Source organism: Pygoscelis adeliae, unplaced genomic scaffold (genome assembly GCF_000699105.1).
Source record: "Pygoscelis adeliae isolate BGI_AS28 unplaced genomic scaffold, ASM69910v1 Scaffold67, whole genome shotgun sequence".
Classification (NCBI taxonomy): Eukaryota; Metazoa; Chordata; class Aves; order Sphenisciformes; family Spheniscidae; genus Pygoscelis; species Pygoscelis adeliae.
In genome coordinates this window covers 4,365,011-4,387,993 of record NW_008825271.1, presented here as the reverse complement: position 1 = coordinate 4,387,993, position 22,983 = coordinate 4,365,011, and the positions used below count along the sequence as shown (strand labels likewise).

General features: G+C 43.9%; 1 protein-coding gene across 1 annotated transcript in view; it reads left to right on the top strand.

Annotated features, from left to right (window-relative positions):
- The window catches only part of TMEM154 (transmembrane protein 154), a 16,964-nt gene extending 417 nt beyond the window's left edge, over window positions 1-16,547 (top strand). Inside the window, 5 exon segments of the mRNA XM_009329780.1 lie at window positions 8,195-8,506; window positions 10,285-10,312; window positions 11,358-11,443; window positions 12,977-13,037; window positions 16,467-16,547. Coding sequence (XP_009328055.1) covers window positions 8,195-8,506; window positions 10,285-10,312; window positions 11,358-11,443; window positions 12,977-13,037; window positions 16,467-16,482 — 503 coding nt within the window. The 3' untranslated portion in view covers window positions 16,483-16,547.
- Window positions 16,548-22,983: the final 6,436 nt, after the last annotated feature.

The following is a 22,983-nucleotide window of genomic DNA, read 5'->3' as shown; positions in this document are numbered from 1 at the left end:
TGTAGGGAACCGGAGTTTCCATGCTGGCCCGCCAGGCATTTTGGTTCTATTTTTAATTATTTGTTGTACTTTTTTAACCCCACACCCATACTATCAGCATTTCATAGTAATGTTAAAGGCGGAGCACCGCTTCCATTCAAAAGCCGACTGCCGATTTCCGTAGTCCCGGTGCACTGAAACCAGTTTAACAAAAGAACAGCCGGTTCCAGAGACAAATATTTTGAATTCTTGGCTGCAGAACAAAGTGGTCGGCACCATGGATTTAGGTCCCAACCTTTTGAAGGGAAGAACCGTGAGTGGAAAAGCCACTTGTGACAAAATGCTGAAGCGTTGGGGTGTCGCTGCAGAGGCTCTCACCCGTTCACAGGGGGCAGTTTGTTCCACTGGCATTTTGGGCAGCCAGCGACTGCGCAAGACAGGCGGCTCGTTTAGTAAAACCTTGCCAGGTGGTGCTTATATGCCTTTTGGTGTCAAACAAATCACTGCCGAAGTGCCTCAGTATGGACTAGAAATGTTTGTTGCCTCTGTGCTGCTGTAGTGAGCAGAAGCTCTCCAGAAAGCAGGGAGAGAGGACGGTCACTCTCAGCTATCACTGGACTTCTTCCACTAAGGTTTATAAAATGCATTGGTGAAATAGGTGGTTTGGTATGGGTACTTTTTTCCCTGAAAACCAGTAGTATAAGCAGGGTGTAAAACTGGGCTGCTGGCTCCCGGCGTGCTGCCAAGCTGCTCACGGTTAGGAGTCTTGCTTAGCTGTAAGAGTGAGCTAAGCGAGGTATAAAATGTTTTGGTCTTGTCTGCGTTACTAGAGCCCTGCTGCATTACACAAGTTAGGAAAATATGCTGCAAGTGTTGAACGTAGCTCAGAATCAAAGTGGTCAGAGGAAAAAATCCTGCCAAGGACAGAGCAAAACGGAGGTCCGAGGGAAACGGAGGGGCATGATGCAAGCAACACAGAGTGATCAGGCTCCAGCTTCCTTAGCTCATTTGCAGTGTACTGATCGCTAATATCTCATCACCATCTCCACAGGGTGGAGGGACACCTTAGTCCCCAACCCCCCCAGCCCACAGCTGGACCCCCCCTGCCCTTCTTTGTGATGGGCATTAAAGGCTGCACAAAGTACCAGGCAGATGTCACATACCAGGTGCCCCAACCCAGTCCCCAGTGTCTTTAGAGGCTTCCTACCAGTAGGTCCACTTTTAAATTTTGGTTGATTTTGGAACGGTTCCTCCATGGGAGTGAGTCAGTCCTGCCAGAGCTCTCCCTGAGCGCTGTCAGCCCTGCCTCTCTTGAGCCAGTCCCCCACTGCTGGGGAAGGGGAGGAGAGCACCCACCCAGAGAAGACAGGGACCCTTGCTCCCCGCACAAAGGCGGCTTTTGTTTGTGCAACCAGCTCCAAAACATACCCAGGGCTTACTCTGACTGCAAGGGTGGGAGAGGGGAAGTTGTGAACTTTGGCCTTGGGGTTGAAATTGAACTGGAGGGGGAAGAGTTTATGTAGGGGCTTATATACTCCACAGGCACTGGTGGGTCGGGAGCCCCTCTGCTGAGGGCAGTCTGACAGGGGAATCCTTTGCTCTGACCCCTGCTTGCTCACAGGTTAACAGGGCGGGACCTTTAAAGGAGCTTTTTTCCTTTTTCCTCCAGTCCCAGACAGAGTCTTCACCTTTAAAGTGGTCTGCTGGAGAAGCAGGGCAGAAGCTCTTGGGAATCTCCCAGGTCTCACCTCTACTGTCTAGAAACCATTTACAAAATAGGCAATAAGAGTATGATTAAATCTTGAAGCATAGACAGATTGAAGCCTGTATAAATCCTGTTCCCATACCTTGCTAGAGCCTTGTAAAACCCTTGCCTTGCCATTTGGATTATGATTAACAGATGGTTTTCTCCCAGCTATGCTACAATTACTCTAAGCCGGTAGCTCTAAGAGCATGCCTGAGGTCTCAGCTCTGGGTGCTGGCCCTCTCCTGGCTCCACACTGAGGGGACATCGGGTTTGCCCCAGTCCCCTTCCCCCTGCCCGTCCCCTTGCTTTATGCAGGCAGAAAGCCTTGCTGGTGACCTGCTGAGGGCCAGCAGTGGCCCTCCCTGCTCTGGTGACGGTGGTCGCTGCTCAGCCTTGCAGACCTACCTAGGTGTGTGCTGTCCCTAGGAACAAGTATTAAGGTCCTTACTATAGCTTATAGGAAAAGGCTCTGACCCTACGGGCATTTACCTCTGTGCTCGGTGAAACATGCGGGAAATTGCAGCATAAGTGGTCTGATGCGGGGAGCAAGAAAATGTGTGAGGGAGAGGAGCAGTAAAACATGTAAGGTCGTTAGGTGGAAGAGCTGGGATGGTTGCAGGTAGTCCTTTATTTTGGCTGTGTCTCTGCACTATTGTTTTGAGCTGTCATTCAAAGAAATGTTGCTATCAAAGATCCAGATATTCAGCAGCTTGTGCCGTGAGTACAGGCAGCAGCTCGGTCTCTGGCAGAGCAGCGCCTTTTAGGTAAAGTCCCCTACAAAGCCAAGGTCTCTAAGGGAGTGATATTTTTGACCTGTTCCCCCCTAGAGTAATGAACTCAGAAATGGGTTTGAACCCATCAGAGTCGCCTGTTACAATTTTCTAGCAAAGCAACAATATAAGAAATGAGGATTTGCTACATCCTCTCTTTCCAAAGTGCAGCTCCCTAAAAAGCAGATGAAAAACCCTTTCTAGTGAACACATCAATTCCTTGTACATATTTACTCCTATTCATCCCTTTTATCTACACACACAAACTTCCACTGTGTTTTATTCAAGTGCTTCAGGGGCATTTCAGAAAATCTCTCCTTTACATCAGCAAGAATGTATACTAAATTTCAGATAGTGACCCCAGTCTATTTTCCCTCAAGAGATTTTATGACAGCTGGAGAGCCTCCAGAGTTTTGAATCTTTAATTTCAGAGTCCTCCTGAGAGCAAGGAGCACCGAAAGATTCGCATCAGAGTGAGGTCGCTTGTATATCACTGATGCAGAGCTCGAAAGCCATGAGGTTAAGTAAGATGCAACTAAATGCATAAATTGGTCTGGAAAACCTTTAGTACTGGGAGTGAGAAATGAGACTACAGGTTCACGGTTTGACTCTAAGATGCGTGACTGAATTTGCAACACTGGCAGTTAACGCAGCGTTTCAGCTGGATGGAAGTACAGTGAGGAGAAAGCAGTTTCCATCATCTAGAAATGAACTTAAACAGTTGTTTCCTCTTTCAGGTTATACCTAGATAACACTTTCTAAGCACCCCGTTTTAATAGGATCTTGTCTACAGATTAGCCATCCTGAAATGTTTGTGCTCCCTCATCAGAAGAGCGTATGCACCCGACAGCTAGCCTGCAGGCTTTTAAGGATTCCTCCTCTAGCCAGACTGACAGGCGGGACCTGCCGCAACAGGCAGCTGGGGAAGCCCCGGCGGGGGGGCCCTGCCGCAACAGGCAGCTGGGCAAGCCCTGGCCACGGCGAAGAGCGGCCCTTCTTACAGCAATGTGAAATGCAGGGAGAGGAACAGAGCAGGGATGAGTCAAGCAATAGGAGAGAGGATCATACGGACCACGTGGAGTCGTATGACTATAACACTAGAAGGAATGTGTGTATGGAACAGAGTGATATAGGATACGGTAACTTTGCTCCAGCATGCACAGCTTTACAGCCTTTTCTTGTTTTGTCACCCTATCATGAGCCTTCCTTTCACTGCGTTTTTAGAGCTTATAGGAAAGTTTGGAGAAACAATAAATTTCCTTTCAAACTAATAAGCTTGACTATCCCATTGACTTAGCTCTTGTTTTTCCTCTATCCCATCCCTTTTTCTTCTGTAAGTAGGTACTATAGTGTAATTTGAAAAATTCCCTTCAGAGACCTCAGTCCTCGAGTCTGATGAGAAGGCAGCAGGGAGACTGATGATTTTACAGCAGAACCAAATGTGCTGACTGCCAGCTATTTTCCTCTGCCTCGCATCCAACTGAAATCAGAAACCTGTTTGCCTGCTTACTTCACCAAGAAGCTCGTATCGCCACCTCTGAGTGCTACAGCACAAACCTCGGAGGAAGAAATGCTGCAACAACAGAAATGTTGTTTGTTTGTTTGAGATGCAGTTTGTTTGGACTCCAGTCTGTAAAGCTGCTTGGTACATTCAACTCTCTCTGTCTCCCTTGAAAGGCAGGCTTGGGAGCACCTCCAAAACTCACACAAAGTCCATCAGTAATCCAAGCATATTCTTAAAGTAGAAAATATTGAATAATACCTTATACCATGGTATCTGCATACAGGGACATGGCTTTTTTGTGATTTGTAAGAATTGTAATGGAACATTTTTGAGCGGCTGCTAGTGCTTGCTCAGGCATTTTGGTCCCCTGAGAAACAGATCCTCTAATACCTCAGTGGTGGGAACCTGAGGACTTCTTAGCTTCCAGCTCCAGCTTCTTAGCTTCCGGTTCCAGATATGCCCAGCTCCCCATCAGGGTGGGACGCAGCTGCATGCCAGCCCCTCTCCCTTCTGCTCTTGAAAGCATGGAAAGTGGCAATACGGGCTGGGCTGAAGCTGTGGCATGCTCCCATCCACTTCCCTCGACATGGGGAGAAGTCGCCAGCACTCATGCCCCAGGCGGTCCAGACAAAGCTGAAGCTGATGTGGTTGTTGTGTGAGCACCTGCTCCTTGGCCGAGATGTGCAGAGGGCCAAGTATGGATGTCAGACAGTAGCCAACAGCACAAGGCTGAGCTCAGCAAGAGGAAGGGCACGGGCTTTGCAAAGTCAGGGAGATATCGACATGGTCAGATGTGACTTGCTCCTTGTTCCACTCCATTGGCTTTGGTTTTCCATCCTCAATCTATGTTATGTTATGTTATGTTATGTTATATGTTTGTTATGTTATGTTATGGTCAGACTCCCTGTTGGAGGGAGCTAGTAGATCTCCGCAAGATGAAACCGGAGCACAGCTGACAAGACAGTTCATGGGATGAATGATCACCATAAATCTGGCTCCCTCCAGGCATGGAGAAAATGTTTGAATAGTGTCTCACAAAATCTCCGACTTTCAGATGCTCTCTTGCCCTGCTCCAAACCTTGCAACATCCAGCTTTCATTCGCCCTACAAAACAGCCACTGGGGGCAGCTGCAACACCGCCTGCTCGCTACTTTGAGCACTTTAAACTGAAACACTACAAAAAACGACGACTACCTTGGGGCCAACCACGTGGGTCTCATGTGGCTCCGGCAGCTGGCTGCAGCGAGCACTGAGCCTGCACCAGGAGGCCTGAGTCCATCCCTCCCCGCCAGACTGGAGGTACAAATCCTTCTTTGGTGCAAGCCACCAGGCCTGCCCAGGTGCATTTGTGCAAAATGTGATGTGTGGGTGGCGCGAGAGCAGTCCCTGTGTGGCAGGTAGGGCACCCCTCAGGTCCGAGCTCCGGTCCGCAGAGGTGACGGGCAGAAGAGCTGGAGGGAGATGTGTCGAGGCAGGAAAATAAGAGCCATATCCTTGCAAGAACATTGTGCAATTGGCTGCCCTTCTGCTGAAAGATGTATTTAATTCACTCGGAGAGAAGATCCCTGTAAGAGGAAATGGTGTTCACAGAAGAGATGCTGTTTTGTCCCTGGAATTACGCAAAGTGAACAAAAATACGTGGCAGCAAGGTCACTCCCTGTGATTTGCCATTTTCTTTGCCTAGGGACTAGAAAAGGTAATTCTATTTCACACAGAGACAAATGATTTGAAATCTGCTTCACAGCTCAAAACCAGGCAAATAAAAAGTACCAGAGACACTGGAGAAGTCTCTCTTGGAAATCAAGCGCAGCGTACGCTGCAGCTGAAAGCTTAGCACTGCAGTTAATGAGGTGTGACTGTTTGCTTTTGCTTTAAACTCACACCATGCTTTAGACATTTGAAAAATCCATTTTAGGTCTAAGAGTAACTGAAAAATAAGGTATTTTCCCCACACCCTTTCCCATTTGTACTATTATAAGCAATGGGCTTGTCCTTGTTGATATATCAAATGCGGCAGATGATGGGTTTCAAGGGCGATGGCTAGAGCAGGAAAATGAAGCAAGGTCGTCGAAGCGGTTCGGTGAGGCTGCGGTGGTCCATCGGCTCTGCCAGCGGCGCGCTCCATCATGCTGCAGTCTGCGGTGCGGACATCTCTAGTGATACTTCGCCACTTTGTGCAACAGTGATCGAAATGGAGCGGCTACAGGCACCGGGGACTATAAACTGCCTTGGGAAAGAAAAGTCAAGTGGCCAAACTAATAAGGGAGAGGAGCTCTCCCTCCCATCCTCTGCGATAGGATTAAGGACAGCCAGCAGATCATGGGAGGGGGTGGAGGAGCACACACGTAAGGAGTCATTACCTGCAAGGAAGGCAGAGATCATGTTTTGCTCTTGACTGAAATGCTAAATACAGAAGAAGGCGACAGAGCGACTATCGATACAAAGTGCTTTGCCACTGAAGAGCTAACATTTTCATTGTCGTATTGCGGTGAAAGAGTCTGGTGACCTTTGCAGTATTCAATACTATATTCAAGTATTAGGTATTATTTATTAAGTATTAAAGTTCTTTCCTAGCTTTTAGGAAAGGATGAAACAATCAGGTGCCTGAGTGATAAGCACGGCATAAAGATCTAGATAAATCGCTGCTGTCACACTCAAATCATTTTATTCATTTGAAATTGGGTTTCCTGGAATACAGTCTCATGAGATACTCATCTCCTCTTCGAGACAAATTTGACAGGAGAGGAGATGCTGCAGAGTGGATTAAGCAAGAGATAGCGCTCTAATCCCAGTTTTCCTCTCTCACTTGGCGTCCCTGGGAAGGACAGCATCCCTGTCCTTCTGATTTCTCATTTGTAAAATGGAGATGATAACTGCTCATCTCTCAGGGCCATTATGAAGATTAATGTGTTTACAAAAGCATTTAAAATGCTAAGTACTTTTGGTTCCAGTCCTGTGAGATTGGAAATGCCAGCACTGAGGTGCTGAAAACCTTAAGCTTTTGCTAACTGTGGTGGAGACTGGCTGCCCAGCACTTCACAAGAATGGGGAGAAACATGTCCTTGAAAAGTCATGAAATCCCATCCTGCTTTATTGCATAAAATGAGAGCTGCACCGTGTATCTGAAAGGGCAGATAACACAAAAAATCATCATTTAATTTCATGCTAAGAAAATTACTGAAGGCTTTGCATTTGGAAACACGTTGGTGTAATTTATCTAAGGACTGATTCCTGCACCTTTGGCTACAACAGGATTTTTGGCGCCAGGATAGAATACAGTATCCGCCCAGAATTTGCTGTACCTCTGTTAAGCTTTAAACTCTGTGACAGTCAACATAGACTCTTAATAGACTCAAAAACCCCCTTGTTTCACTATTACCAATATAGCCAATTTTAGCCACTTGTCTTGCAAAATGCGTGATAAATGAAACCAAAACCCAAATCAAGGTTCAAAACCCCCAGTCCTAGCATTTGTGAAGAATAACCAGCACTGATTCTTTACCATACGCTCCTTCAGCCAGCCCGTAGGATCAGACAGAGGAGCAGTTAATTGCATCTGTATCCAGTAAAGTCCCTGTGTTACTACTACCTCTTCCAGTCCACGCAGAAGTGAGTCAGCAGCTTCTGCAGGCTTCAGACTTCCTTTCACCAGTTCTGTTTTTCACAGTGAAACAAATTTAACAGATTTGAGAAAGGCACAGAAACAGGGAGATGAGTGAGCCGGAGGAATTGGTGAACCAGGGATAATGGTCTCCCCGAAGGGAGTACTAACTCCTTGGGTAAGGGGAGGGATGAAAGAGATAGCGGCTGTATACGCCAAGGCTGAGGAGCAAAGCAGGATGGTGTGGTTTACGGAGAAGCAGAAGATTTTTACATGAGAGTGAGACTGGATGCCAACCTGCAGAAAAAAAGTCTGTTTGTGCAAGACAGCTGCGTGCAGACAAACCACGCATGCTGACGTGTCCCGGTAAAAGCAAGATGAAGAATGCGGTCAGGATGGGTAAGATTTTGTGACAAATTTGCGATCTAATTTTATATCTGATGCCCAAGACTTCAAATCTGTGTGTATGGGGCATCTGCTGATTCTTTTTTAAGACATCAAATGAAAAGTAAATATTAAAGCTGTACACTTTGACTCACTGATAATACCAATAAAACCCATAAAACGTTAATTCATCCTCATATATTTGGCAGGCTCTGAAAATGATGGTTCAGGAGATGGATCGCCGATATTATCCACTGTTACAGTAACGCCTCCTCCTGCTATGCATTCTTTGACCGCGGATGACCATGAGCCAGTACTTGTCACTGCGAGCGCTACTGAAAGCAGCTTTGAAACAAAAAGTACTTCAAGTACTGAACTGAATGCCGTGAACAATCAGGACAGCCTAGAAGCAGCAGAACAGTCTATCTTGATATACGTTGTCCCCGTCGTGCTGCTGGTCTTGCTGATTTTGCTGATCATATTTTTTGTAATACATCATAAAAGGAAAAAGTCTAAGCAAGGTAAATTTGTCTTCTCATGCATCAGAAGGCTATTTTTAGGATGCGCTTGACATTAACAAAACATTATTTGGAGGCCTGGGATGCCACATTTAGGATGTACTTCTTTGGTTGTAGTTGCACATTTGACAGATAGGAAAGGGATCCACCCCCGGCCAGCAGTATCTGGGCACGCGCCTCTCCTTGGGTGGGAGCTAGTTCTCCTTCTTGGCACCTCCTGCTCACGCTGCACACCCACGGGAGCCGCGGCACCGAGCTCCAGCTCCTAGCAATGCCGGGAACGGCGTACGGGTGTAACCGTGTGGCTGCAAATGCTTATTCAGTCTCCATGCTTAGTAACTTCATGCAAGGTGAATTTAATGCTTCTATTGCCTATACTGCCCACAAGGTAAAGCTGCTCAGAGCTTGACTAAAATAAGGACAAGCAAAACCATGTTAAGGAACACTTTTAAGGGATCCTGTAGGGTGGTGGCAGCTATGAAGGTACCACAACAAATGAGCTAGGAATCCCGTGGTCAGACTGCCTGGGTGCTGTGATAGTGAGAGCAGCGCTTCAGGAAGCTACCTTGATCTGTTAGCAAAGAAATCGGTAACTTGGAGTGTCAAGGCACAGAAAACAAACTGAAGTGTCATATTAAAACCACGCAGCTGGTAAGTGAAGTCCCAAAATAGTCATATCAGTGTCTCTATAGAACAAGAGCGCAGCTGTAAGCTCCTCAGCCTGCAGGGACATACGTTCAACATAGATTTTAAGTCCATTTTTCAGGGCATTTTTAGGCCGCGCCTGCCTTATAACCGGGTCATCCTCATAGCAAACTCTGAATTCACAACCAGGCACCTAGTTGCCCGCCTGTTTCTGGATGACCTGAAATGCAGGTACACTCTTCAGAGGGATGGGAAATGTGGTGCCTTGCAGGAGCGTGACTGTGGGATCTCTTGCCCTGTGCCTATTGCTTGGAGCTGGGATTTTGGACATCCTCAAGGTGGGGGCAGACGGCTCTGTGGCCCTGGGGTGGCTCTGCAGTCAGGGAATGTGCTGGAACAAGTGGGAGGTGTCAGCACCCATTTGCAACAATGAATTAAAACTAAGCTGATTTAAGACAGTATACAATGTGAATCCTATATGTAGTTCTTCATTCTTTTTTGAGGGCTGAGGCTTTTCAGTCACTCGATTCCTGAAGGGGAAGTTATTTATCTGAATAATGGCTGTTACGCTATTTTTTTTCCCCATATTTACTTTGTCTTGGGGTCATAGCTACCTTTGGATCCCTTTTGACATCTGGCTTCATTTGCTTAACTGAGATTTAATCTGCCATGCAAGTCCATTCCCCCCTTCTTCTCTCCATGAGCGGCTCCCAGAGTCTCCAGGCAGAGCCGGATTGCCTGCGTGTAGTCTGCAGCAAAATGTCCCAACGCTTCCAGTAAACATTTTTTTTGCAGCAGTGGTTCCTTTTCAGGATACCATTTCTCTCATGACATCTGTTTTGCTCAGGGAAGCGTGCATCTGCCGTGTCCTGCCCACCGCGGCACTAGCAGTCGGTTTCCTCCCAGCATGACTGAGCTAATAATGAGCTGCTTTTAGTGTGTTCAAGATTAAAAATAATGGGTTCCTCTGAAAAGTACAAACAGGATGAGATGTTTTGTCTTTCATCTACAAGTTAACTATTATGCCTTTCAAAAATGCAACTTGTTTTACGTGACCCTATTCAAGGCTTGCTTGCAGTCTGGACCCTGTATATACAAAGAGCAGAACTATGAACACCAAGTGTTTTCTTTTCCAGATGAGCTGGGAAGCGAAAATGTGAAAAGGTAAAGTTTATGAATATCACTTTTTTTTTTTTAATACTTTTACTCTAACAGGATATTATGATTTTTGGCTCCTTCACCGCCTGTTTTAATTTAACTGTACACTAAACACCATTACCTTTTGTCATCAATTGCTCCAGTTAACTATCTCTAGAGGTGGCTAAAGTGTGACTTCGGTATCCAGCTGAAGGTGTAAGACTAGAGCAGGAGAACAGGAGTTACGGTGGCCGAGGCGAGCGCTGCCCCACAGGCACCCACCGCCCGCAGCCGCCGCTACCCCTGCTCTAGGCACCCCCGGCTCCACCAGCCACAAGATGCCACAAGACATACGAGGTGCCCCGTGAGCAAAGGGGATCAGTTCCCAGGCTCATCACAGGCTTTTACTATTCAGAATAAGCTCTGTGTCTTGCTCCCCTGTTTTTCAAGTTTGTCTTCTCACTCTGAGGTGAGGCAGAAAGGCTCGCCCAGCTGCCATGGAAGCAATGCCTTAGCTGCTGGGAAAATAAGCCAAAAGCTGCGTGGCTCTTACCAGAGTGATAATTTTTATCATTAACTTTTATTGAGCTCCATCTTGCTAATCAATGCTGGAAGTTATTAAATCGGCTTCACGGGGAAAAAAGGGGGATTTTGCTAAAAATATTTTTTCTACTGTGTGACTCCAGGAATGATCAGCAAAGGGAAGCTAGGACAAGACTTTAGGCCCTCTGCTTTTATCACTGGAGCAACGGGAGAGTTCTCGAACAGCTGCAGTGGTCCTGTGCTCTGGCATACCCCAGAGTGCACTGTCTGAGTCCCTCTGCATGTGGTGTCCCAGCCAGCCCTACCTCTGCCCAGGACTGGCATCCCGCCGCCGCTCCTTCGCATCTGTTTGCAGCCGTTTCATTCACACCCATTGGGCTGACATCTTCTCAGATTACTAGGCTAGGGTGTTTGCAGTGTTTATACATGTGTCTGGAATGATGAAAGACTCATACAAAATTACTACATTGTAAGTTGCTTGAATGAAGCATTTTGTGTAATGCCTTTTTTTCCCCTCCCTCCTCTCAAGTCCTATTTTTGAAGAAGACACGCCCTCTGTTATGGAGATAGAAATGGAAGAGCTTGATAAATGGATGAACAGCATGAACAAAAATGGTACGCGGTAACCCTTCTACTCCATCATCCCTCTCTTTCTAGCTGACGTAGATCCCATGCGTAGAAAATCAATGTAAGGCATTTTGTATGTGTGTCACTGCTTTTCGTACATTTTTATTTGCGTTCTTGACTCCCTGCTACAAAAATAGCAGCACAAATGTCAGGGGTAGAATTGTTCAGAGGAGTATTTTAGTTTGTGTGGGAGCTTATTTTTAACATATGATGGATTATCATAAATGTTTTGAGTTTCCAGTAGACATTTCTATTAAAGACATGTATAGCTGTGAAAGGTATTTATATTTTTAAATACACTTTTTTAATGCTAAATGCTAGTTTCTCTGAAGCATCTAGTCCTTTCAGAGTTTCTACAGTTCTGTGCTCCACATTGTGCTATTGTAGAAGAAACACGCATTCACTCATAGTTCAGACCACTGTTTACATAAAATTGCTGCCAGGATCCTATGAATACATCCCTCCCCTCTCTGTGTCCTTTCCCTCGCTTGCCATCTCTACCGCATGAAACACAAGCTGCCCTTTGCTGCCAGCACCGTTCACCATCTACGTCCTCTCTGGCAAGTCTATCAGCCCATGGAGCAATTAGTACCTGCGGTAACTACCACCAGCAGCATCTTCAGCTCCTTCTTAGCTACTTCTAACTATCTTGTATTTTTTCCCCCATTTTCCTCCCAACTGAAATCTCCTGGTCAAAATCTCTTAGGGCCCTGCATCCTCCTTCAAGGCTCTCCTCAAAAAATGCAGGTCTTCGGTAAGGTGTGAATTAACCGAGGCCTGATTTTGAACTGCTAACAGGTTTTTCACTGGCTAGGAAATGCTGAAACCCCGATATTTTTGTCATTCCTGGTCCCTCGCCTTGTATCCAAATGGCTCATTTGCCTGACCTCCTAGGGATGCTTTGTTTTTCAGGACATAAAACTCTTTGGAGCATTTCTTTGCGTTAGCACAGTGCTCCACAGGATGGGGTTTTGACCTTCACGGTCCATAAGCTCTAGCAGAAAACATGTGCTAAGCAGCAGTAGTGAAATAGAGACGTTAAGTATAGTACACAGGGAAATAGTGCTGTAAAATATTTGTTAAGGTTCTGTGGACAGAAGGGAGCAAATTGTTTACATATGGGGGTTTTTTTGTTAGTGTTCCCTAAACCCCAGCCCCAAATTCCCGGCTGGATTACAAAGCATAGGTGCAACTATAAGCAGTGGAAGATTAACAAATAGTTCTCCCCAGGGTAGTTTATGGGAAACAGTCCTCAAAAGTAGTTCATTTGTATAGGTGTACATAAACAACTGAAATATATATATTTAAGAAATTACAGCAACACCTATCAAAGGTAAGGAGGATTTAAAACACGTAACATTTACGCTTATGTGGACTATGCTGATTTTACAGATAAAAGAGTGCAGAATAGCATCTGCGGTTTTACATTCTAGAGAGACTGCACCAGAAAAGTTGATGCAATTTTGAAATAAATGGAGAATAACTGCCAAGAGTAACTATAGTGTTCTTATCCTTTTTCAGCTGACTGTGAATGTTTGCCTACTGTAAGAGAAGAAGAAAAAGAATCAATTGCCAACCCAAGGTACTTTTAATTCATTATACTATTTGAAGAAATATGGTCAATGTCATTCCAAAATAAGCTCATTTTTCTAATATATAATTATAAATAGAGTGATTCCTTGGTCTATTTAAGTTTTAAAGGTTTTATATAAAAGGACTTTGATTTCAACTCAAACAAATGGTTTGACACTCTTTTGTTTCTAAACTGGTCTCTGCCCGTAAATTGCACTCCTAAATAATCTTGCGGTTGTAAACCTGCGCGAGACAGCCAGCCAGATGGCACAGACGGAGTTTCACTGGCTGATCAGACTTTAATCACAGTTTCCCAAGGTGTTAATAGAAGCATTCAGCTTAGCTTCCTTGGCACTCCTCACCGGTGCGGACACCCAGCTCCCTCTGCCACCAGGTGCCTGTAGGTCCCTGAGAACTGCTGCCAGATGTTTTGGCTGGTGCTGTGACCTGCCCGGCAGGGGCTTGTCTGACCCCAAGAGAAACCCAAAAGATCTTCCCGGTGCCCCATGCAGCGCTCCCCCAGGGCTGGCATTAGCTCATGGTCCAAGCAGAGATCCCAGAGGGATGCAAAACCGCAATCCTGACAGTTTGTAAACTTACTTTAAAACTTTCTGGCTGGTTTCCTCAGGATTTTGGCCAGAACGCCTAAACGCCTCTCAAACTCCCATTTTCCCTAATTAAAAATTCTGGTTCCAGCTGGAAGCTGGAAGTACATCGCCCTTGCCTGCACGCTTGTGTTGCAGTTGCATCTTGGGGAGTGGGCAAAGCAGCTCCTCTGTGCCAGGTTACGATAACAAACAATTAAGCCACCCTGTGTGCCAAGAAAATCCGTGGTGCAGTGGAAGCTGCGGGTGCAAGCAGGCAAGGCAGGGAGCAGGGTGGGGTGGCAGGAGGAGGACCTAGGTCTTCCCCTTCCTGTGGCATCAGATAACTCAGCTCAACATGCCTCTCTGACGGAGCTGCATCTCCCACTGTAGACCATCATAATATCCCGGTCCCCCTCTTTTCTGAGTTTCCTTGTTCAGGAGTGAAATAGAGGTGATGTTAAATCACCACTGCTGGAGAGTTTGCAACTCAGTTGCTCCAAAGCTGCAGTTTCAGGGTAGCTTTTGGATGAGGCTGCTCCACTGCTGCTATTTGTATTTAAAAGGTTTCTGCTTATGCCTATTGCAAGAGAAATCGTTGTTGTTGTTGTTGTGTTGTGGGGTTTTTGGTGGGGTTTTTTTTGTTGTTTGTTTGTTTGTTTCTAATAAAGACTTAGATCCTAGGTTCCAGATGCAAGCAAGCGCAATAATTTTACCCTGAGCAGCTGGAAAAGATGCTGGATTCACTATCCATCTGGGTCTTCCCTTCCAGCCTCTAAATGATTACTCAGAGGGGGAAAATTGTTAAGGAGAGGCAGCTGCACAGTGGTTCTCTGAAAACAGATCTGCTGAGCGTACCACTGCCTGTAGTAGGGAGTATAGGACCAAGTGAGCTTGAGCCATATGCTAACACCGGCAGAAGTTAGTCATACTATAAAAGGCTTTTTAGGTACAACCACACCCTGAGCATTAAGTTTACTTTTGAAAACCAGTTAATTTTCAGAAAAAACTCGTCATGACCTACCAGCTTGAGCTGACATTTTAAATACCATCCTTGCTAAAGTGCTTTTGTACTGGGTTTGCATTAACCCCATCAGAAGGTGGGGTTTTGCTCCTGACTGGCAAAAGGTATCTTTGGGCTACAGTCTACCTCAAGTTCCCCACCTGTAAGATAGAGATATTGTCACTTCAAAGCACTATAGTGAGGCTTAAGCCTTGATGCAAAAGCCCTGTTCAGACAAGTGTGCTTCAGTCAGAGTGAAGGTACACACATTATTTAAGCATATTTTCTTATGACTGGTATCTTAGGATCAGACTGTAGAAAAATTTATGCCTCTAAAATTGTAGGAAGGCAAACAAATGCAAATAAAAGGAGGAGATTTATCTCTAAAACATTCAGAGCTGCTCAGACAAAGGATATTAGTTGAATACAAAGTGCAAGATTATTAGGTTCAATTTCAGATTCTGAAAGACTGCTTTGCTTGGGCAAATTTCTTCTCAAATGATGGTAATTCCTTTTTTAGATTTTATTGATGATATTTCAATATGGGAAACATCTCAAGGCCTCACTGAACACAGCTGGCTGAGTGTTGTTTTCCTGCTTCAGAAAGATGCTGGGGGGAGTTCATCAAGACCCAAATGTTTTGAACTACGAATTGATTTTGATAAGATATCATGTTGAAAACATCTGAGACTAAATGTTTCAATAATGACATTTTGACATTTTCAGAATGAAAGTTGTTCCAAAACTACTTTTCAGAGTAAGTGACTTTTTAATATAAAATTTTAAAAAGGTTTAAAGAACAGAACCCTGTGGTGGTGAAATATTTCTAAGTTAAGTGTTTCCTTTAACTCAAAACTACTTTTTCAAATTTCATTTTACGTGAAATTTTGAAACGTGCTTCATTTCAAAGTGAAAAGGTATCTGAAGTGGTGGGATTTCCTGGTAAACAAAAAAAATTGGTTCCCGTTTATTTCTGCAATTGAACCTTATCAGACCAAGGTTTTCCTTGCTGCTGCTTTTCCTGACCAAACTCTTAGCTGAATAAATAATGTCAGAAAGAGAACTACGGACAGATAAATAAATGTTTTCAGCAACTCTTTTGAGCAAGAAAAGTGAAAGACTATGAAGTAAAACGAAACAAAGCTGCTATTAGGGCAAAAATTTGTACTCATGAGCATCAAGGCTGCAGATTTGTGCACAAGAGGCCAGACATGACAGCCCAGGCTCCTTTGTTAGGTGGAGGTCATCTGCCTTGTGCATAAGCTAAGTTAAAAATATATATGTGTATATACTTTTTTTTTATATATGTATTTAAAATAATATATCTTGCCTTTGAAACCTAGTGCTAAAATCTTGATTGTGCCTGAGCAGAGAACCACGAAATCTCCCCAGCCTCGCTGGGGCCGGGGTTCCCACCCCACGCATGCAGGAGGCAGCGGGCAGGCGGGCGCGGGGGCGGCAGGCGAGGGCTGATCCTCCTGTGGTGCACAAGCGGGTGCAAGACCAATCTCTTCTCTGGGGACCTTTACTCCCCCAGCAAAACGGAAGCGCAACCTGTCCCCTTCACAGCATGGGTCTTCGCAGGCTGCTGAGTACGATGAAGCAACGCCCCCCTGCTTTATCACACCTCCCGAGGGGGTTTGGTTGTCCTTGGGCGCTGCTGGGCACCCTCCTGGTCTTTCTGTCCAAAAAAGGGTAACTCTTTCTTATGGAGAGATGTTCTGGGTGGGGAATAAGTCGGTACAGGAAGAAATACTCCTTTCCCAGGCTGTGCCTCAGTTTGGCGAGGTACTGAGACAACTAACCCAACAGCATGACACTGGTGTGTTTTTTCTTTTCCATGTATACGCAGTGACGGTGAATCATGATGTCAGAACAGCAAAGGAAAGGTTAAAGGGAAGCAGCGCTCAAGCTAACAATCCCCCAGATATTGGATGAACTGGATTTAAATATAATTCATCTCAAAAGGCCAGAGAAGCAAGTGCTTTTGTTGTGTCCTGCTACATACAGTCTTCAGAAAGGAAACATCACCAAGGGGAAAGAAAAAAAGAAAAGGGAAAAAAAAAAGGAAAAGCACTATAGTAAGATTAGGGGCTGATTTAAATTCCTTCTGCAATGAGATTCATCACAAATCAAGAGAAGCCCCTTTCCCCCCAAAAAAAAATTCTAAAAATAGTCCATGTTTCTGTCTAGTTCTTCAGTTGTGTATCGTGCAGAACCACTTGTGTTCCAAGTTTGGTGGTTTCTTTGTATTTTTTGTGGGTGGTTTTTTTTTTAAATATAAACAGCATCCATAATTCTGGACTACCCTGGTTTGGTGGATTTGAAGCTCATGCCTATGCAACGTTTGTTTTTCAATTTGCTTTTTGGTAATGGTGCACTGATTTGCACAGGACTTCTGCTGGGGAGATACCAGACTAGGACTGACAGACCAGCTCTGAGGACAGACAGAGCTGCTGAAAAGCCTCTCAAAGGATTCGACAGAAGCGACGGCAGCCCAGCAAGGGCATGGTCTTTGTAGCGTGCTTTTTGGTTTTCAAATTAAAGGCATTGTAGAAGTGAAAAATATTATTTTGAGATTACCTTTCAGTTCGTTATCTCCACAGATTAGTACCCTGGGCTAGCTCTCACCATTTAACCCTCCTCCCTGCCCAGTGCTGTTCTCTAACAACCACCTACTTGAGGAATATTCCACTTGAAAAAATTTCTTTTTTAAAAATAAGAGAGGTTGAAACATTGAACAATTCAGTACTCACACCGAACACAAGTTTAGATAAGTATGTATTATGTGTAACTATTTGGACAAGGTTTTCAGATGCAGTAAGATTTCTGCTTCTTTTGTTTTTGAATATTGAGCATGGAATATCTGAATGATATTGACTTCTAAATGTGCCTGGTCACCTTTAATTACACTGAAAAAAATCAGACTCCTGAGATACCTCAAGGTGGGAACAGAAATATTGTAATCGCATCCATTGATTTTAGGTGGCATGTCTCTTATGGATGTAGTTTAAATATGTAACACACACATGAAAGCGGATCCTTGTCTGTGCAAAGCTTCCCCAGCCTTGTTTGAAATATTCAATTAACGCCCTACCATAACTTATGTCCTACCCTATAATATCCTACCTACCCTCATCTTCTATTTAAATACATAACTTCTTCCCACTCAATACATGTTTAATATGATCGGTTTTGTTTTGCCTGCAAATATTTCACTAATATGTTATCATGCATGGCTTGTTTAAAGAGAGCAAACAAACGCCCCAAGCCTCTGGGATGACAGCTAAGTGTCACTAACAGCTGACAAATACAGAGGAGCTTTGTGAGTAATTGAGGATGTGTCAAAATATAAAAGGAAAAAAATGTTTACAGCTAACCATATTCATTCATTACTGAATATGACTTGACTAGTAATTTCCTCAAAGAGTAAAAGATTTCTTCATTGTTCCAAAACAATTTATTGCAAATATTGGATTTAATATATGAGTGATGGTAAATTAATTTTCCCTGCTTGGATGATTTTTAACTTCAAAAAAATGTTTTTAAGTTCATCTTTCACAACTTTTTTTTTTTTAAACATTTCCACAAGTTCCTGAGAGTAAACTCATTCTCTAGAATATTGATTTAAAATAATGCAATCACAAGGGGGAAAAAGTGAAAGACTGAAATATAGAAAATTTTTAAAAATGGAAGTGGATATTTTCCGGTAGCAGCTTTGTTAGCAACTTCTTTCCAACAAATGAAGATGTTAGACTTCCTACAGTCTGCAAAGCAGTAACCTGAACGTGCCCAAACCAGAGAATGTTTTCTTTAACAGTACAAGATAAAAAGATGTATTTTGAGGCCATTACTGGCTGTGTGGTTGGAGGGCAGTCCGCGGTGACCCAGCAGTTTGCAATGTCCGTGTCCAAGTGGTGACTCGTGCCCTACCTTGCTTCAGGCCACGCAGCTCCGCATCCAGCAGCCACCACCTTCTCCATGAAGAGAGTTGAAGCGCAGCTGGGACAAAGAAGAATTGGAGCCCTCACCTTTTTAAAAATTTTATTACTATTTTTTACTTCTGAAACTTACCCAATCCCCCCCCAAATGGCATTATATAGCATAAGTCAGCTCTGACATACTGATGATCCTTCACCCTGTCCTAGCTACGCGTCTACAATAGCGTAGTGCAATAACTCAGTCTGCTACAGCATTTGAGAAGAGGCTGTGTCATGCACGTGTTTTGTTATTTGTTTGGGATTAATGTTAATCCCAGATGGTCCTTTTGTTAGATAAAACGCTGTACAGTTTCAAATAAGTTTCTCACAGAGGTTTAGTTTCACTTAAAAAAAGATTTAAGTTTTGCTTGAGGGAATACATATTCTGTAAAATCACATTAATAAGCATTAATCCTTATTCCAGAGTTCATGATTAACCAATTTCTACATCAAGCTTTAAAATCAATTTTGCCCAGAACTAATGTCTAGATGAGAGCTTTACAATTATCCAGGTTATGCCATTTACCGTCTCCAAAACCTGGCACACCAGGAAATTTCTTTTCCTCTTCTGGCACTTTCTAAACATTGCAAAATACAAAAAATGGTTTGGATGCTTCCTTGGCCAATTTTGGATATAAATTATCTGGATCTACTGCTTTTTAAAAATACAAGTCTCATAGTTGCTGAGTGACTATTGAAAAAGATAGCATTTCGTCAAATCTTATCCTCCCCATGTGAAACAGATCACTTGTCAAATAATTTGCATTTCAGTATGGTTATGGATATTTCTAACAGATTCCCTTAGTACTAGACAAATACGATTTTTAGTATTCCTATTTTCCCTAAACGTCTTTACATCATTGTTATTCTCCCCTCCGAACAGAAATGCTAGTCTTAAACTATGGAGGGGATGATTCATTCATCCCATACCTCACCCCGGCTCTGCACTCCCCCATTTCACCCCTCTGGTCTCTTTCGTCGATCTTCATTTTTACGTTGACTTCCGCATTTGCCACGGCCGCCGCCCAGGGTCCACTCACTCAGGTTACAGCCGAGTCTTTCTGTGGACCCCAGGTTCGGGGGCGCAGCTCCAGCGTGGTCGCTGCCTTGGCTCCTCTCCTCCCTCACCCATTCAGTATTTCCCTCTCCTGCTTACTTGTGTGCCCCTTGCTCTCTTGTCTGTTTTACGCTTGTCATTAGTTCCTGGTCTTTTCCTTTTACACACAGTTTATCTCTATTTTAGTCTTGTAGGTGGATTGAACTACAGGGGATTTAGAGCATTTTACTCCTGTATTAGTACAGCCAAAACACTGTAATATTCCAGCTTACAAGTATTACCTTTACACCCTCTGTTGATGCACCTTAATTTTCCCTAAATAATGCACACAGTCAGGTCCTCTAACCCACAAACCAAAGAGCGGGACAACCAGACAGCAGATAAGATACTAGCAGATTTTTTTTATGTTAATATTGCCATACGCTGCTCAGTATTTTTGCCTCTGCTGTAATATCCTCATCACCAGCCTGCTCTGAGGTGGCCCATCTCACCATCGTCTTGCAACATCTACCACCAACTGATAACTCAAGTTATTCTCCCTCAGTAGAAATTGAGAAAAAGCACACAAATAGAAAGTCACTTGCACTATGTATTATTCTAAAATGTTTAGCAAATGTGATGATCCCTAAGGAACTGTTACCTCTTCTTCCATTTCCTTCAAGTATTTCAGTAGTTATGCAGCACCGCTCAAGACAATTCGACATCTAAGTTACCGTGTGAGCACTTTTTGTCCTACAGAAGGCAGAAGAGCCAAAGGAGGAATGGTTTGAGAAACACATGGATAAAAAGAAGGGTAATTAAGGGCCAGCATCTCTCCTACATATTGCTAAAAATCAGTATCTTAACAGAGAATTTTTCAACAAAATAGAAATAGCTCCTTCCTAAAGTTACAAACATAAGGTTACTGGCATTACCAGCAGTTAATTAATAGCATAATAGTCATGCATTTGACAAGTACATAACCCTTACATTAACCTCAGCAAAAAAGGATGTTGGTTTTAGTTTCTAGGTAGTCATAAGTCATGGATCCATAGATAACTATTGATCTAGGAGATAAAAAAAGTAAATTGTTTTGCAATGCTAAGTCTGACAGAGGGCTAGAAACCCCCCCCCAACTTTTGTTTACTTTCTGTATATGGAATTGCTGTATGTGCAATTGTTTTATCAAACAGCTGTTTCAAATGATTTTGTAATTTAAATATTTCAAAGTAATAATATTGCTCAGCTATATATAAGAGTTTGAGATTTTAAAGAATCTTTTCCAATAAAGGTTTATAGCAAGTTTTAGTGTCTACAGGTTCTCTTTTTCCCCATAACCCTGCTAATCCCTTCAAGTCAATGGGTGCTAATTATTTGTGGTTGATGTCAAGATTACTCAGGCCTTAGAAGATGTACAAAGATATATATGGTATGCTGATATGTTACTCTCATCAGCTAGCTAAAATTCAGGCAACAAAGCCTAAAGGCTAGTGCACTAGCCTTTCCAAATTACAGAAGTGCTTTGAAATTAATTTTACTTAAGCAAAAAAAAAAGCTGCTTTATATTTCATTATATTTTTGTTTGGAAATTCCAAATTATCTTTATCAATAGTCAAATTCTGTGTCCAGTGCAATTGGTGAACACCCATGATTTCTCATTGGGTGACTGTAGCTGTCTTTCTTTAATGATTGATCACTTTGCAGGTTATTCCAGTTAAGCACCAAAATGGGAGTCTCCAAATTGATAAAGCTGTTAAAATAATTTTCAGGGGAAAAAAAAAAAAAAGAAGGGGGGGGAAGAGCGCAAGGTATTTCCAGGTAGAGATTTAGAAAGGATTAATAAAGCAGAGCATTACTTTCATCTATGTTTGCAACAGACAGATTCATTAGAGGGGAGCAGAATCTCCCAGGGGTATCCAGAAAGCTCAAGTCAGTCTTGATTCTACGTAATGCTTTTAATGTTCAAACAACCTCAGTATGAGAGCATCGTAGCAATGACCAGGCAGAAAGTAGTTCTCTCCCTCTCTCTCTTGCCTAAACATCACATCAGCAAGAAACTTGTCTTTGGTACAAGTACAGACTCTTAAAATCTGTATTTCGGGGCAACACTTGTCTAGTTCTTTAGGGAGGTGCAAGAGAGGACTTGACTACAGAGCCCCAGGATCTGTTTTGACACCTTGGGGAGTAACGCAGAATTACTCCCCCACCCCCAGGTGCTCACTCGTGCCCTGCTCTGCCCTGTTGGCATTGCCATGCCTCTCTGCTTGCTGCTCCACGGACCAGGGGCTCCTCCAACGTGCACTAAAAGGAGGCTGGAAGGGGTCATGGGGCAGCTGGTTTGGCAAGGGGAGACGAGATGAGGGATAGGCAAAGGACAAATCCTGCACCAACGTTACTATCAACATACATGGAAATGCATCCCAAGTACTCTGTGCTTAGGTTTTAAGAAGGACTTAAGTCATACTTTACGTAAATATTGGTGAAAAGAAAATAGTAGCAGCATGGTCTTACACGACAGCAAAGGGCAACACCAGCCACTCTCACACAGGCTGCTGTGCCCTTCCAGCGCGTGGTTGCTTCAGGTCTGGTTTTATGCTGGATCAGTTCCAGATTTTGGGTGGGATCCCACACGCTGAGGGCTGGGAGTGCTGCTCTGCTGCTACACAACCCTCCAAGAGCAGATATTGCAGAGGGGTGTGTAGGGGAAGGCAAGCAGCATCGTCACCCCCCCCAAATGCAAAAACCACAGCCCAGGGTCAGCTGGTTCACACAATCATGTAAACGATCATAGACATGGGGTATTTTATATGTATGTTAGTGCTATTGCTACCGTCTGCTCTATGGGAAATCACCTTTCTCTGCTAACAAAGGCTAAAAGCATACCTGAAATAACACTCACAAGAAGAAAGGTTCTAAACACAGCATGGCTCTGGGAGCAAAACTGCACCTCATTTCCACACCCAGGCCCCCGAGCAGCGGCAACGCACTGGTACGAGAGCCACAATCGCACCGACACACTCACAAGTTGGGGATTATTTAAGTAGTGCATTATTACAGCCGGATTTGCACTCTCCTACAGGCTTTTATTTGTATATTAAGTTGCTTTTTTTTATTACCAGATTTTCAATGGTTATTTTTATACCAGCAGTGCATAACTGTAGTTTGAGAATTGTCAGATTGGTTCTGGCAACTGGAGAAATAAAAATTGCTAATTTGGGCACCTGAAAGACACAGGAAGCCACTTGATACACAGTGAGAGGATTTTGGCAAAGATAAGGTTTCTTTCCTTCCCCCATTTTTTGAAGAGATTAGAAGTGCTATAACTTTCAAATAGAAGGGGAACATAAATACAT